The 13,567-nt window shown below is 41.7% G+C and overlaps 1 protein-coding gene across 2 annotated transcripts in view; it reads right to left on the bottom strand.

Annotated features, from left to right (window-relative positions):
* The window catches only part of KEA3 (K+ efflux antiporter 3), a 365,310-nt gene that overhangs the window by 72,556 nt on the left and 279,187 nt on the right, over nucleotides 1–13,567 (bottom strand). For both annotated transcript variants that reach the window (XM_089415486.1, XM_089415490.1), the window contains exons 9-11: nucleotides 5,182–5,295; nucleotides 4,952–5,053; nucleotides 4,733–4,867 (exon numbers count right to left, since the gene is read on the bottom strand). In XM_089415486.1, the coding sequence (XP_089271612.1) occupies nucleotides 4,733–4,867; nucleotides 4,952–5,053; nucleotides 5,182–5,295 (351 nt within the window). The remainder of the gene's footprint in view (nucleotides 1–4,732; nucleotides 4,868–4,951; nucleotides 5,054–5,181; nucleotides 5,296–13,567) is intronic.

Here is a 13,567-nt window from a genome sequence, read left to right on the forward strand (position 1 = left end):
CCCAGAGGCTAACACAAAAGCCACAGAGGCTGACACAGAGGCTTGTAGAGCTAACGTTGGGCAGAAGAGGCCACGCTGGGTGATTTTTGTGGGGCAGACTGAGTGCTGGTGAGCTGACGCAGAGCCGTAGGAGGGTGACGCAGTCCCTAGAGGGTGATACAGTTCCATAGAGAAGCTTGAAGAAACTTTCACTGTCCAGCTAAGGAACTGTCGAAGTCACTGTGGGGTTCATCATCCAGTTGCTAATCAACCGAAATATCTGTCTCTGAAGAGAGGTACTACTGCCAAGGAAAATCTCTGAAGGGTGAGCCAATTCTGGCACCCTAGTTGTATTCAGAAACTGCATAATAATAAAACCCTCATATCTGTTGCACCGGTTTTCCCTCATTACGTTTCTCCGGGGACGATTGTCCAAAAATAACGGTGTCCCTTGTGTGATTGTCTCAGTTATTTCAGTTGTTGGTCTGTATGTGTGAAGGTTGCATTTGTGTTTATTTCGGTATTTATATTTATAAATAACTTGTTAATGGAAAGAACAAGTAGGAGATAATAAACCAAATAATGTTGTAGGGATTTCTAATGTGTTAGATTTAGAAATTTCCACATGGTATCAAAGCATTGCAGATCAAAGGAGGACTGAAGACACCAACAAAAATCTGAAGAATTTGCAGTAGTAGCAGCTGTCCCAAGAGACAACACTGTTCCAGAGCAGAAGCAACAAGAGAAGAAGTGACGTAGATCCTATGTCATCATTTCGAGCTAGGAGGAGGGTCAACGCAGAGGCAAAGGCGCAGATTAGACCTACGCAGTGCCCAGTCATCTTTCTCAGCCAGGAAGGATCGACGTTGCAGCCAGGAGGAGCAAATTCAACCTTTGCCGAGATTGCACAGAGCCTAAAAGGCTCAGTTTCTTCGGTTGCCAGGGCTTGGGGAGCTGTGGGCAGATTGTGATTTGAGGAGTTGGTGGGACGCTATTTCTGTCAAAGCAGAACAGTGTCTAAGGAGGCGAGACCAAGGTAGAGGGAGTCACTACCTCGACGAATATCTAGCCAAGGAATCTAGATCCAAGTTGCAGTTGCAAGGAGGATTGGAGAGGAGCGGTTCGACAATTGGCCAGAGGATTTCCAGAAGGGAAATCTAGACTTAGAGAGAGATTTTCAGGAGGGGAGTTGAGACTCAAAGGGAGTCCAAAAGAGGAGCTAAAATGACAGTGAACGAACTAAGGGATCAGGACAGGTTGGACAGGGATTCCAACTTTGTCATCTGGAAGGCCAGGTCCCTGGCAGTCCTAGATCGACATTGCATCAAGGACAATGCCTTGAAAACCATGGCTATCCCAGTTGACCCAGCTGAAAACGAGAAGTATGAGGATACAATGGCAAGGGCGAAGAGCATGATCCTAGATGGGGTCAAAGATCATGTCATACCACATATTTCTGAGAAGAACACAACAAGGGAGACGTGGGACACCCTGACCACCTTATACCAGGGCTCTTCTATGCAGCAGGAGATGGTATTGGAGAATCAGTTGCGGTCATATTAGATGCAGAAGGGAGAACAGATAGATCCATTCCTTCTCAGGTTGCAAGAGATTCACGACCAACTTACTTCTGTGGGGTCTACACCGGATCCAGAATTTATGGTCAGGACTGCCCTGAATGCAGTCTTCGAGGAGTGGGAGACATTTGTCCAAAGTATTTTGGGCAAGGCTACTCTTCCCGATTGGGAGGAGATGTGGGCAGCTACTCGCCCAGAAGACATCAAGAGGATGACAAAGGCGGGGAGTAGTGACAAGGGAGGTCGAATCAAGAAAAAGGAGGAGGAGGTTGCAGCTCTAGCATCTGCAGGATAGCAAGGGAAGAGGAAGAAGAAGGACATCTCCAAGGTCAAGTGCTTCTATTGTGGGGAGCTAGGACATTATCCATCCCAGTGTCCCAAGAATAAAAACAAAGGAGAGGCTTCTAATTCAAAGGTAGCTCCAGCTAAGGCGAAGAAAGAGGTCGAGACTAATGACGATTGTGCCATGAGTGCTCATGCACCTCTAGAAAAGAGGTGAGGAGACATCGAGTTGTAGTCAGGAGGATTACATACTAGGGGCAAGATCCTTGAGGTACCCAAACTCTTGGATCACATCCGGCTACTGGAGACCTTAACGACAATAGCATGATGACAGGTGTCGGGTGGAGCAAAGTGTAGTGGAGCAGCAAGGCAGTGCTTGAGTGCAGAAATCTGAGGTAGCGCAGTGGAGGTTGCAGTAGTGCAAGAGGCACATGCAACAGTGCAGTGGCAGAAGAGAGAGCACAGGATAACAGCAAAGGTAGCTTCAACATCACGAGGCTTCCAGACTGACTGGGATGTCAATATTTGGGAGAAATCAGTTACTTCTCGATAACTGAGTTGTAGTGTAGCAGTTAGCAGTGGCAGTGCTAAGGGCAGCATGGGCAACATGTTGAGAGGGAGCTGCAGTACAGATGTAGCAATGGCAATGGTAGTGTCATGGGCAACAGTACAGGAAGTAGCAGTGCAGGGGATGTAAGGCAGCAAGCCAAGCATCAGCGTAGGTACCAATGTGGAGGATCAGTGTGATGTTTCTGTGGTGAAGCATTACTAGAGCACATTCCACGCTAAGAGGGAGTGTTGATTTTTAGTAGCATCGGATGTGCTCTAGCCATGAAAATTGGTGGAGAGGTTAAGGCACATAATATCTCCAAGACCCATAAATCATTTGGATAAATTCCACCCGGATGGAGAGATATTAAAATAACTAATATTTTTAATGAGACCCTAAGTCTAAACTCAGGAAAATTTAAATATTAATGTGTATTCATATAATATGGGTGAGAAAGTTCTAAATAACGAGGATCAAGCCAAATCTAATCTTAGCCATTGATTAGGGACTTAATCTCGGTTGTTGAATCGTCAACAGGAAAAGTATAAGAAGAGGCTCGAGGGTCAGTTGGAGACACACCAAGTTGATCAAGAATTTGATTTTCTAGGGCAGGGTTTGCTGAGATATAGAGTTAGTTATCTGTTGCAGCAAGGGGCAGTTCAGCAGGAGGCTGAGAATACATAGCGGAGAGGCAAAGATAGTGTCAGAGAGACATGGCAGAGCCAAGGAGAGCTGACGCAAAGGCAGCCAGAGTTAACATAGAGGCAGCTGGGACCTAGACCTAACCAAATTCCACAAATTTTTTTGTGTGATCTAGTATGGTAATATACATCAACTCTAGACACTAATATGTGTTAGAGGCTCAACCGTCAAACCGTCACCCCAACTTTGGGGTAAAAAATGAGTGAAAAAACCCAAAAAATTATCCACCTCTGAAAAAGAAAAGATAATTAACTAGATTAAAAAAAAAACACTCCAAGGTGTACTCGTTTGCTGATTGAGTCCTAACATCCTAGGCCTGTTACAGACTCAAAAACTCATCATTACTAGTATCACTTATTACAATTCCCCGTAGGGTGTGAAATCTGGGTACAAGAAAGATGATGAGAAGATAGAAGTAGAGTTAAAAAACACTGTTGATTGATGACATCTGATGGTACAAGTGTCCTCAGGATCATCCTTGGGCATGGAGTCTTCATATAATCATTAGGTGCCACTCCAATGGTCAACACGTCCTATTGGCATTTAGTTCCTACTGTTGAGATCTTTTACGTAATTGCTTTACGATGAATATGAATACAAGAAAAGAGTAACTAAAGAAATCATAAAAAGTAATTATCAGTTTAGAAGATCCTATGACAAATCAACAATGATGATGTCAGTGAGATGCCTAGCTTACTAAAATCACTATGAATAACCATGAAAAATCTTTTCAGAAGGAAAATGAAACCACTGAAAATATAAATTCCTGGAATATTTTGAACTATGTGATTTTCCCATGGAAGGGCATGTAAGGGCATCATCCGTTGGGAAGACAGTTGTACACTGCAAAGCTGAGGAAACTTTGGTTGATATTTGGAATATAGCTACCAAGTAATGGTTCAGAAATTTGTACAATATTCATGTGTACCAAACTTACACTATTTAAAAGAAAGAAGGAATGTTTATTGATTGCCTTTAGTATCCAAAGGCAGATAATAGGACTGGTATCTTACATATATACAGTACAGTGAATTTAGCATCTCCATCTAACTGTATACTTCTCTTTCAAAGATTGGCAATACTTAAAAGTTAAAACATCTTATATGTGACCCAAGAGGGAAAATTAATTACCGCAGAGGAGAGGATTTTTAAATTTTAATAGTTGTAGAAGCAATTCCAAGGCACCAAGACTGATGCATCCAACTTTACTTGTAGACATGCACACATGCACCTATAGAATTGAACACATCCAATAGAGAAACTCTAACGGATGAAAATGTAGGTCAGATGTAGGCTGCAAACGCGGTAATTCCATGGGCAACAATGCAAAAGATCAGACATCTTATGTGCCATCCACAATTATATACCCACCCAAGTTTTTGCAAATAATGTTCACTGCCACCATACAGGCAATCAAAAACAAATTTAGGGAAGCAATAGGTATAACTACATGAGAAAAGTACATAACAGAAGATTACGTTAAATCCATTTGAGAGTTGGCCACTTCAATTTACCATTACAGTGCTTTATTGTTGCCATAACCACAAAAAAATAATGACTAAATATTGAACGACTCCATCATACAATAGTGACTATCCTTGTTCATCAGCAATATAGAAAGTAACAAAATTATCTCTCATACCTCAATGTCAATAGATGATCCTGTTGTTACAAAAAAGAGGCCTAGAAGTAGGCCTCTAAAAGGCCGGATGTCTGCTTCAATCTGAGTGCGGTAATTGGTCTCTGCAAGAATGGCACCAGCTAGGAAAGCCCCAAGCTGTACAGATATGATGCTTCAGTCAGAAGGAAAGTAGCAAGAATTATTGAATGAATTTAAGTGCAAAGGGTTTCAATATCAAACCGTGTCACTAAAACCCAATTTCTGTGTCATAAGTGAGGTGCCTGTCACCGTTAGAAGGCAAAGTGCAATGAATGCTTCTGAACTTCTGGAATTTGCAACAACCTGTTATGGAGAAGGGTTTAGCTTCTCAATTATTATCTACATGCCAATTTACTAGGGATAGAAAACTCTAACCAAAGACCATATAGCTGGAAATGCACGCTTATTGTCACACCAAAAACATGGATCACCTCAAAGATGCGTCGCAACAGAAACTTTCCTCCAAGTGACAGCAAACATAGTCCACCAAGTGCCTTCAAGCTCTCAGCAACTAACATTGGCCAAAGACTTTCTTCTCCAAGATTCTGACCAATGGCATTCTCAAATCCCAATAGTTAGCACAATGGGAAATTGGAAACTCTGTTCAGTTAATGTAGTTTCTAAAAGGAAACACAGCCCAAAACGTATATGTGCAACATTTAGAATAAATTCAAAGCATTAAGTTAATTTAATAAATCAGGTTGCAGGTGAAGTTACAAAATGTTTGAAGCACAAGGATTAAAATTCAACAAGTCAAACATAAATCATTTCCTCATTTTATAAAGAAAACAGAGGCTTAGATTACACAAAGGACATAGTATACATTAGGGGATAACAACACAACCTCTTCTTCCCATGTAGACTAGTGATGCAAGAATTTCTAATTATGTCGTCATGTCAGTGGACAAGAAATATTTCCTATGTAACAGGAGCTTAGAAAAAAACTATAATGTTGAGCCATCCAAGATTCCTTAGCTACCACATTTGATGGCTTTTTTTAAAAAGCTTGACATAGTCAAATCTTGAGCAATGACACATTTAAAGATATTTAATGGTGAATTTTGAATTTAATGGAGAATTTCAAATTTGACGATGAATTTAATAACTCCACAATAACTTTAACAAAGCATCAAAAAAATCATTAAGATTTGTTTCGTTTTTGTTAAACTTGCAAAAAACTGCACATGTGCTATCATGCACATGTCTGCACACATATTTGACTTGTTTTTGAACAAGATCGCAGCCATTGATTCATCAATTGGAAAAGTATAATAGAATGCTTGAGGGTCAGTTGGAGATACAACAAGAGATCAAAGAGTTCGATTTTTTTGGGGTGTGGTTTGCTGAGAAAGTCAAACTAAGTGATCTGAGTTGCGTGAGAGGGGAAGTTCGACAGAGGGACTTCAGTCCAAGGCCGAGAATACATAACAGAGAGGCAGAGCAGCAACAAAAGAGACAACACAGCTCCAGAGAGGGTAACACAGAAGCTAAAGGGGCTGACATAGTCCCTTAGAGGCAACGCTGGGGTTTTTTGTGGGGCAGAGAGCGTAGCAGTTCAACATATTGACTTTTGAGCAAGGGAGGCTCATTGAGAGGGTGACATGGCTCCTAGAGGAGGTGACGCAGTTCCAACGCACAGCTTGGAGCAATCATCGCTGCCCAACACTAGGCACAATAGTTGTCATCTGTGGGGTTTGATCATTCAGTTGCTGGAATTGCCAAAATCTCTGTCTTCGAATAGAGGTACTTCTGCTGGGTTTATTCTCTGTTGGGTGAGATGGATTTGGAACCTAGTTGTATTCAGAAATCTACTTAATAATACAAACCCTCTATATGCTGCATTGGTTTTCCCGAATTGGGTTTTTCCGGGGACGACTGCCCAAAAATAACGATGTCCCTTGTGTGATTGTCTTAGTTTATTTCAGTTCATGATTTGTATGTATGTGTAGGCTGCAATAGTGTTTTCATCCCTGTTTAAGTAATTAAATAACTTGTTGAATGGAAAGAACAAGTAGGAGATTATAAACCAGTGATTGCAGTAGGATTTCTGATGTGTAGATTCAGAAATTCTCACATGGTATTAGAGCATTGCAAATCATAGGAGACTGAAGACACCAGCCAAGAAATCCAGAGGAATTTGTTGTAGAGAGCAGCTATCCCGAGAGACAACACTGTTCTAGAGAGCAAGACGCGGAAGGAGGAGTGACGCGGTGTAGAAGAGGTGACGCAGAGGCTCACGCAGATCTTGCGTCAGCATTCTCAGCCGGGTGAGGGTGATGCAGTAGCTGGGAGGAGCCTATGCAGTAATTGTGTCAGCTATCTAGGCCAGCGCAGAAGCAGAGGGGCAGATCAGGCTCACACAGAGTCACGACATCTTTCCGAACCAGCAAGGAGTGACGCAATGGCCAAGAGGACCTGATCCAGCTCACGCAGTTATTGCGCAGAGACAGAGGAGCTCAGATACTTTAGTTGTCGGGGATAGGGGAGCAGAGAAAATTCGATTTGAGGAGCTAGTGGGACATTGCTGCTGTTGGTGCAGAACAATGTCTGTGGAGACAGAGACAAGGTATAGGGAGTCACTGCCTTGACACATTTCTAGCCAAAGAAATCTAGATCTGGGTGGCAGTTGCAAAGGAGGATTGGAGAGGAGTGATTCGACATTTGGCCTGTGGATTTCCGAGAAGGAAATCGAGACTTAAAGGGAGTCTGAAGGAGCTTGTTCCTTAGAGGATTTCTTGTGCCAAAGAAATCCAGATCCAAGTCTTGCTAGATTGACAACAGGAGAGGGAGAAGAGAACCAATCCTATTTTTGAGCAGAGATGGCAGTGAATGGGTTGAGGGATCAGGACAGATTGGATGGAGCCTCCAATTTTGTCATCTGGAGAGCTAGGATCTTGGAAATCCTAAACAAACATCGCATCAAGGACTGTGCCTTGAAAGTAGTTGTTGTTCTGGTTGATGTTGATTCGCTGCAGAAGTAGGAGGAGACCTAGGCAAAGGAAAAGTGCATGATCTTAGACAGGGTCAAAGATCATATAGTACCACACATTACTGAGAAGGAAACAACAAGGGAGATGTGGGAGACCCTGACCACCTTGTACCAGTGCTCTTCTGTGCAACAAAAGATGCTATTAGAAAATCAGCTGAGACAGTACCAGATGCAGAAAGGGGAGGAGATAGATCCCTTCCTTCTCAGGTTGCAAGCGATTTGTGACTAGTTGACTTCTGTGGGGTCTACACTAGATCTTGAGTTCATGGTCAGGACTGCCCTGAATGCAGTCACGGAGGACTAGTAGATATTTCTCCAAGGTATTTTGGGCAGAGAAACTCTCCCTAGTTGGTAGGAGATGTGGGCAACTCTTCGATAAGAAGAGCTTAGGAGGCTGACCAAGACAGGGAATAGCGGCAAGGGAGTTTGAGTCAAGAAGGAGGAGGAGGAGGATGCAACTCTTGCATAATCGAGATAGCGAGGGCAGCAAAAGAGGAACAAGAAGGACATCACCAAGGTCAGATGCTTCAACTGTGGGGAACTGGGACATTATGCCACTCAGTGCCCCCGAAAGAAGGGCAAGGGCGAAGCGTCTGAATCGAAGGCTGCTCCAGTGAAAGCAGACAAGGAAGGTGAGGATGACGATTGTGCCATGAGTGCTCATGCACCTCTAGAGAAGAGGTGGGGTGACATTGAGTTGTAGTCGATAGGACTACATGGCTGGGCAGGATCCTTGAGGAGTCGAAACTCTTGGATCACATACGGCTACAGGAGCCCTTAACAACAATAGCATAATGATGGGTGTCGGTTGGAGCAAGGTGTGATGGAGCGACAATGGCATTGCTAGAGTGCCAAAGTTTGAGGCAGCGCAATGGATGTTGTAGCAGTTTGAGAGGCACAAAGCAGTTTGCAGCAGAGGGTCAGCAAAGATTAGCAGCAGAGGTAGCTTCAGCATCACAAGGCATCTATACTGACCAGCATGTTAGTGTTGGGTGAAGCTTTAGTTGCTTACTTCTCAGCAATTGAGTTGCAGTGCAGCAATTAGTAGTGGCAGTGCTATGGGCGGCATGATGCAACATTTTGAGAGGGAGTTGTAGTACAGATGTGGCAGTGGCAGTCACAGTGGAAAAGTCATGGGTAACAGTACAAGAAGCAGCGGTGCAGTGGATGAAGGGCAACATGCTAAGCATTAGCAGCACAGAGGACCGATGCAGTGGATCAGTGTAGTACTTTTGTTGAGAAGTATTGCTAGAGCACATTCCTCACTAAGAGGGAGTGTTGATTTTGGGTAGCATCGGATGTGCTCTAGATTTGAAATTTTGTGGAAGGGCTAGAACACATGAGATCTCCAGAACCCATAAATTGTTTGGAGAAATTCCACCCGGATGAGGAGTTATTAAAATAATTAATATTTTTAATGAGTTCCTAGGTTTAAACTTAGGAAAATAAAAATATTAATGTGTATTAATAAAATTTGGGTGAGAAGGTTCTAAGTGACGAGGATCAAGCCTGTTTTAATCTTAGCCATTGATTAGAGATTAGATCACGACCGTTGATTCATCAATAGGGAAAGTAAAAGAGGAGGCTTGAGGGTCAATTGGAGATACACCAAGAGATCAAAGAGTTCGATTTTTTTGGGGTGTGGTTTGTTGAGAAAGTCGAGCTAAGTGATCTGGGTTGCACTGAGAGGGGTAGTTCAGTAGAGGGATTTCAGTCCAAGGCCGAGAATACATAACAGAGAGGCAGAGCAGCAATAGGAGAAACAACGCAGCTCCAGAGAGGGTGACGCAAAAGCTAGAGGGGCTGACACAATCCCTTAGAGGCAGCACTAGGGTTTTCTGTGGGGCAGAGAGAGCAGCAGTTCAGCATATTGACTTCTGAGCAAGGGAGGCTCACTGGGAGGGTGATGCAGCTCCTAGAGGGGGTGACGCAGTTCCAATGCAGAGCTTGGAGCAGCCATCGCTACCCAGCACTGGGAACAATAGTTGCCATCTGTGGGGATTGATCATCTAGTTGCTGAATTTGCCAAAATATCGTCTCTGGATAGAGCTACTTCTACTATGTTTATTCTTTGTTGGGTGAGCCAGATTTGGCACCCTAATTGTATTCAGAAATCTGCTTAATAATACAAAACCTCTATATGTTGCACCAGTTTTCCCGAATTGGGTTTTTCCAAGGATGATTGTCTAAAAATAACGGTGTCCCTTGTGTGATTGCCTCAGTTTATTTCAGTTCATGATCTGTATGTATGTGTAGGTTGCAATAATGTTTTCATCGTTGTTTAAGTAATTAAATAACTTGTTGAATGTAAAGAACAAGTAGGAGATGATAAACCAGTGATTGCAGTAAGATTTCTGATGTGTAGATTCAGAAAACACTCCCAACTCTCTATATAATACGAGTTATTGTGCTTGACAAGACGCTGTGGAATTGTATTCACTACTTGCAATATAATTCAACAATCTTTATTTTTTTATTTCATGCTTGTTTCAAGTTATGTTAGTATGCAGCTATCTCATATTAACATAAGAATTACTTATTTGCTTTAGGAAAAGAAACCTTCTAGTGGATGTTAGATTTATCTCTAGGAATCCTTTCCATTGCACTTATTTAATTTCATGTGGATTTAATGATTTATGGTCATGTGTTGTAGAGGAATCATTCTTTGGTCAAGATCTTTCAAGCGTGCCGGGAAATTCTCAAAGGAATCAACCCATTCTTGAAAATATTCAAGGAGAACCCACATGTGTTGAACTCCAAAGTCTCATCTATATCTTATTTGTGTCTTGCAGAGATTCTTTCAAGTTTCGTAAAGCTCTTACTTCTTGCATCAAAATATCAAACTTAAAACAATTTTATTGTTTACGTATTGCACTTCATTTATCAATATCTGGCTATTTCAAAGAGCCAAGTCATGGCTAATTAAAGAGGAGAACTTGCTCATACTCTTTGGCCTAGCCTCTTGTAAATTTTTTGTAACATATTTTGTAGTTTTCCTAAGCTAATATTTGTTGTGTTGTTGTAACTATATCTCACATGTTCTCTTGCAGTTACTTGCGGGATTCATCAACAAAAAACTACTTACAAGTTTGCATGCAGGACCTTGGTGTTGATTTTTTGGGTAGCATCGGATGTGCTCTAACTCCGAAATTTTGTGGAGGGGCTAGAACACATGAGATCTCCAAGACCCGGAAATCGTTTGGTGAAAACCCACCCGAATTGTATTTTATTAAAATAAATAATATTTTTAATGGGGTTCCTAAGTCTAAACTTAGGAAAATTAAAATATTAATGGGTATTAATGAAAATATGGGTGAGAAGCTTCTAAGGGATGAGGATCAAGCCTAATTTAATCTTTAGCCATTGATTAGAGATTAGATCACGACTGTTGATATCTCAACAGGAAAAGTATAAAGGAAGACTTGAGAGTCATTTGGAGACACACCAGGCAAATACTCAGTAACCCGAGGGAAATCGATTCTCAAGGAGTAAGAGTTTGATTTTAGAGGGAGAGTTGCAGGGTGAAGGAAGAGGAGGGTATCAGCATCAATCAGAGACAGAGGAGGAGGGACGTAGTGCATCAGAGGGGCAACGCAGAGGGACGGCTCAGAGAGGCAGCGCAGCGAGGGACGCAATCCTCACGCAGAGATGACGCAGAGGTGATGTAGTGGAGGCTGGAGGGTCTCTTGGTTGTCAGAATTTCTCCAAAGGGTGGAGGAAAATTATCTCTAGTGTTTTCTCAAATTTTTCTCTATATTCTGCAAATCATTCCTTGTAAAGAGATTGTTGCTGAAGAATAATAAATAAACCATCATCTGTTGCACTGGTTTTCCCGCATTGGGTTTTCCGGGGACTATCGTCCAAAAATAACTATGTTGATGTGATTGATTCTTGTGCTTGTATTTCACTGTTCTTTTCTCCATGCTATTATGTGACAAGTACAACTACAGTAGAATTTACTTTGATGTTTACTGAAGGGTTTTGTAAATAACTTATTGTGGAAAGTAAGTAGGAGAAATAAATTAGTTACTGTAGTAGAATTTCGTGTTAGAAATTTTCACATGGTATCAGAGTAGAGATTGAACAACAAGATAAGAGAATCTGCAATGAGTCGTGAACATAATGCTGGAGCAACAACTCAAAAGGACTCACGCAATTCTCCCAGGAAAGAGGAAAGCATGAAGAATATAATGGATCACGACAATTTTGTGTTAGCTTCCAGACTGGAAGAAGAAGTCGCTTTCTTGGCAAGTTCTGCTTCCTCTAAGGTTTGGTATATTGATAGTGGAGCTTCTACGCACATGATGGGAATACGAGAATGTTTCTCGAGCTATCAAGAAGAACAGATGGACTTCCAAATCACCATGGGAAATAATTCAAGATGTACCCCCGTAGGAAGACGTACTGTAGTTTGTCAAACAGAAGGAGGGGATCGGCTTCAAGCTACCAATGTGCTGCATGTGCCTGGATTGGCGATGAACTTACTCTCTTTATCTCAGTTACAGAACAAGGGCTATGATGTTTACTTCATTGGGAACATCCAAGTTGGAAGAAGAAGGCCTAAATTGGAGTCAGAAGTAACAGATTGTATAAGTTAGAGCTAGAATCTCCAATGGCACTCATAGGCAGTAGTGGTAAAAAAGATTTGAATGAACTATGGCACAGAAGGATGGGGCACTTACATCATGGGGCTCTAAGAATTCTCAGAAGAATCGTCAGAGGAGTTCCAGAATTAAGTACCAAGCGAGATGATGTATGCAGAGGTTGCGTACTGGGCAAGTACACCAAAGCGACTTATTCCGGAATTAACTGTTGATTTGTTGTAGCATCGGATGTGCTTTAGCCTTGAAAATTGGAGGAGAGGCTAACGCACATGAGATCTTCAAGACCCGAAAATCGTTTTGAGAAATTCCATCCAGATGAGGAGTTATTAAAATAGTTAATATTTTTAATGGGTTCCTAACTCTAAACTTAGGAAAATAAAAATATTAATGGGTATTAATAAAGATAAGGATGAGAAGCTTCAGATGAGGATCAAGTCTATTTTAATCTTAGTCGTTGATTATGGACTTAATCTTGGTTGTTGATTCATCAATAGGAAAAGTATAAGAGAAGACTTGAGGTTCATTTGGAGACACACTGACAGATACTCAATATCTCAAGGAAAGGGAGACTGATTTCAGAGGGATTTGCATGGTGGAGGAAGAGGAAGGCTTCAGCAGTAAGCAGAGATCGAGAAGGAGGTGACGCAGGGGCAGTGGAAGACAGCACAAAAAGAGAGACGTAGGGTCTACGCAGGCTGATGCAGAGCCACGCTAGGTTAATCAGAGTGACACATGGGTGATGCAAAAGTGGGAGCAACGTCTCCAAAGTGTCAGATAGTCTCAGAGGGAAAGTCTTAGGTGTTTTCTTTCAGTTTCTCTTTAAAAATAATTCCTTGTAAAAGAAATTGTTGTCGAAGATTAATAAAGCCCTCATCTGTTGCATCGGTTTTCCCACATTGGGTTTTTCCGAGGACAATTGTCCAAAAATAACTGTGTCGATGTGATTTATTATTGTGCATGTATTTTTTTCTTGATAACTGCAGTAGAATTTATTTTAATATTTGTTAAAGGCATTTCATAAATAACTTATTGAGAATAATAAGTAGGTGAAATAAATTAGTTGCTGCAATGATAGAATTTCAGTTTAGAAATTTTCACATGGTATCAAAGTGGAGATCCGACAACAGGAAAGGAAAATCGATTATGAGTCAAGAGCATGATGCAGAGACATCCACTCAAGGGGACTTGCGTAGATTTTCAGAAGGATGCACAAGGGACGAATAT

This window comes from Pinus tabuliformis, chromosome 6 (genome assembly GCF_031772625.1).
Source record: "Pinus tabuliformis cultivar Carrire ecotype Pingquan chromosome 6, CPIR1, whole genome shotgun sequence".
Taxonomy (NCBI): Eukaryota; Viridiplantae; Streptophyta; class Pinopsida; order Pinales; family Pinaceae; genus Pinus; species Pinus tabuliformis.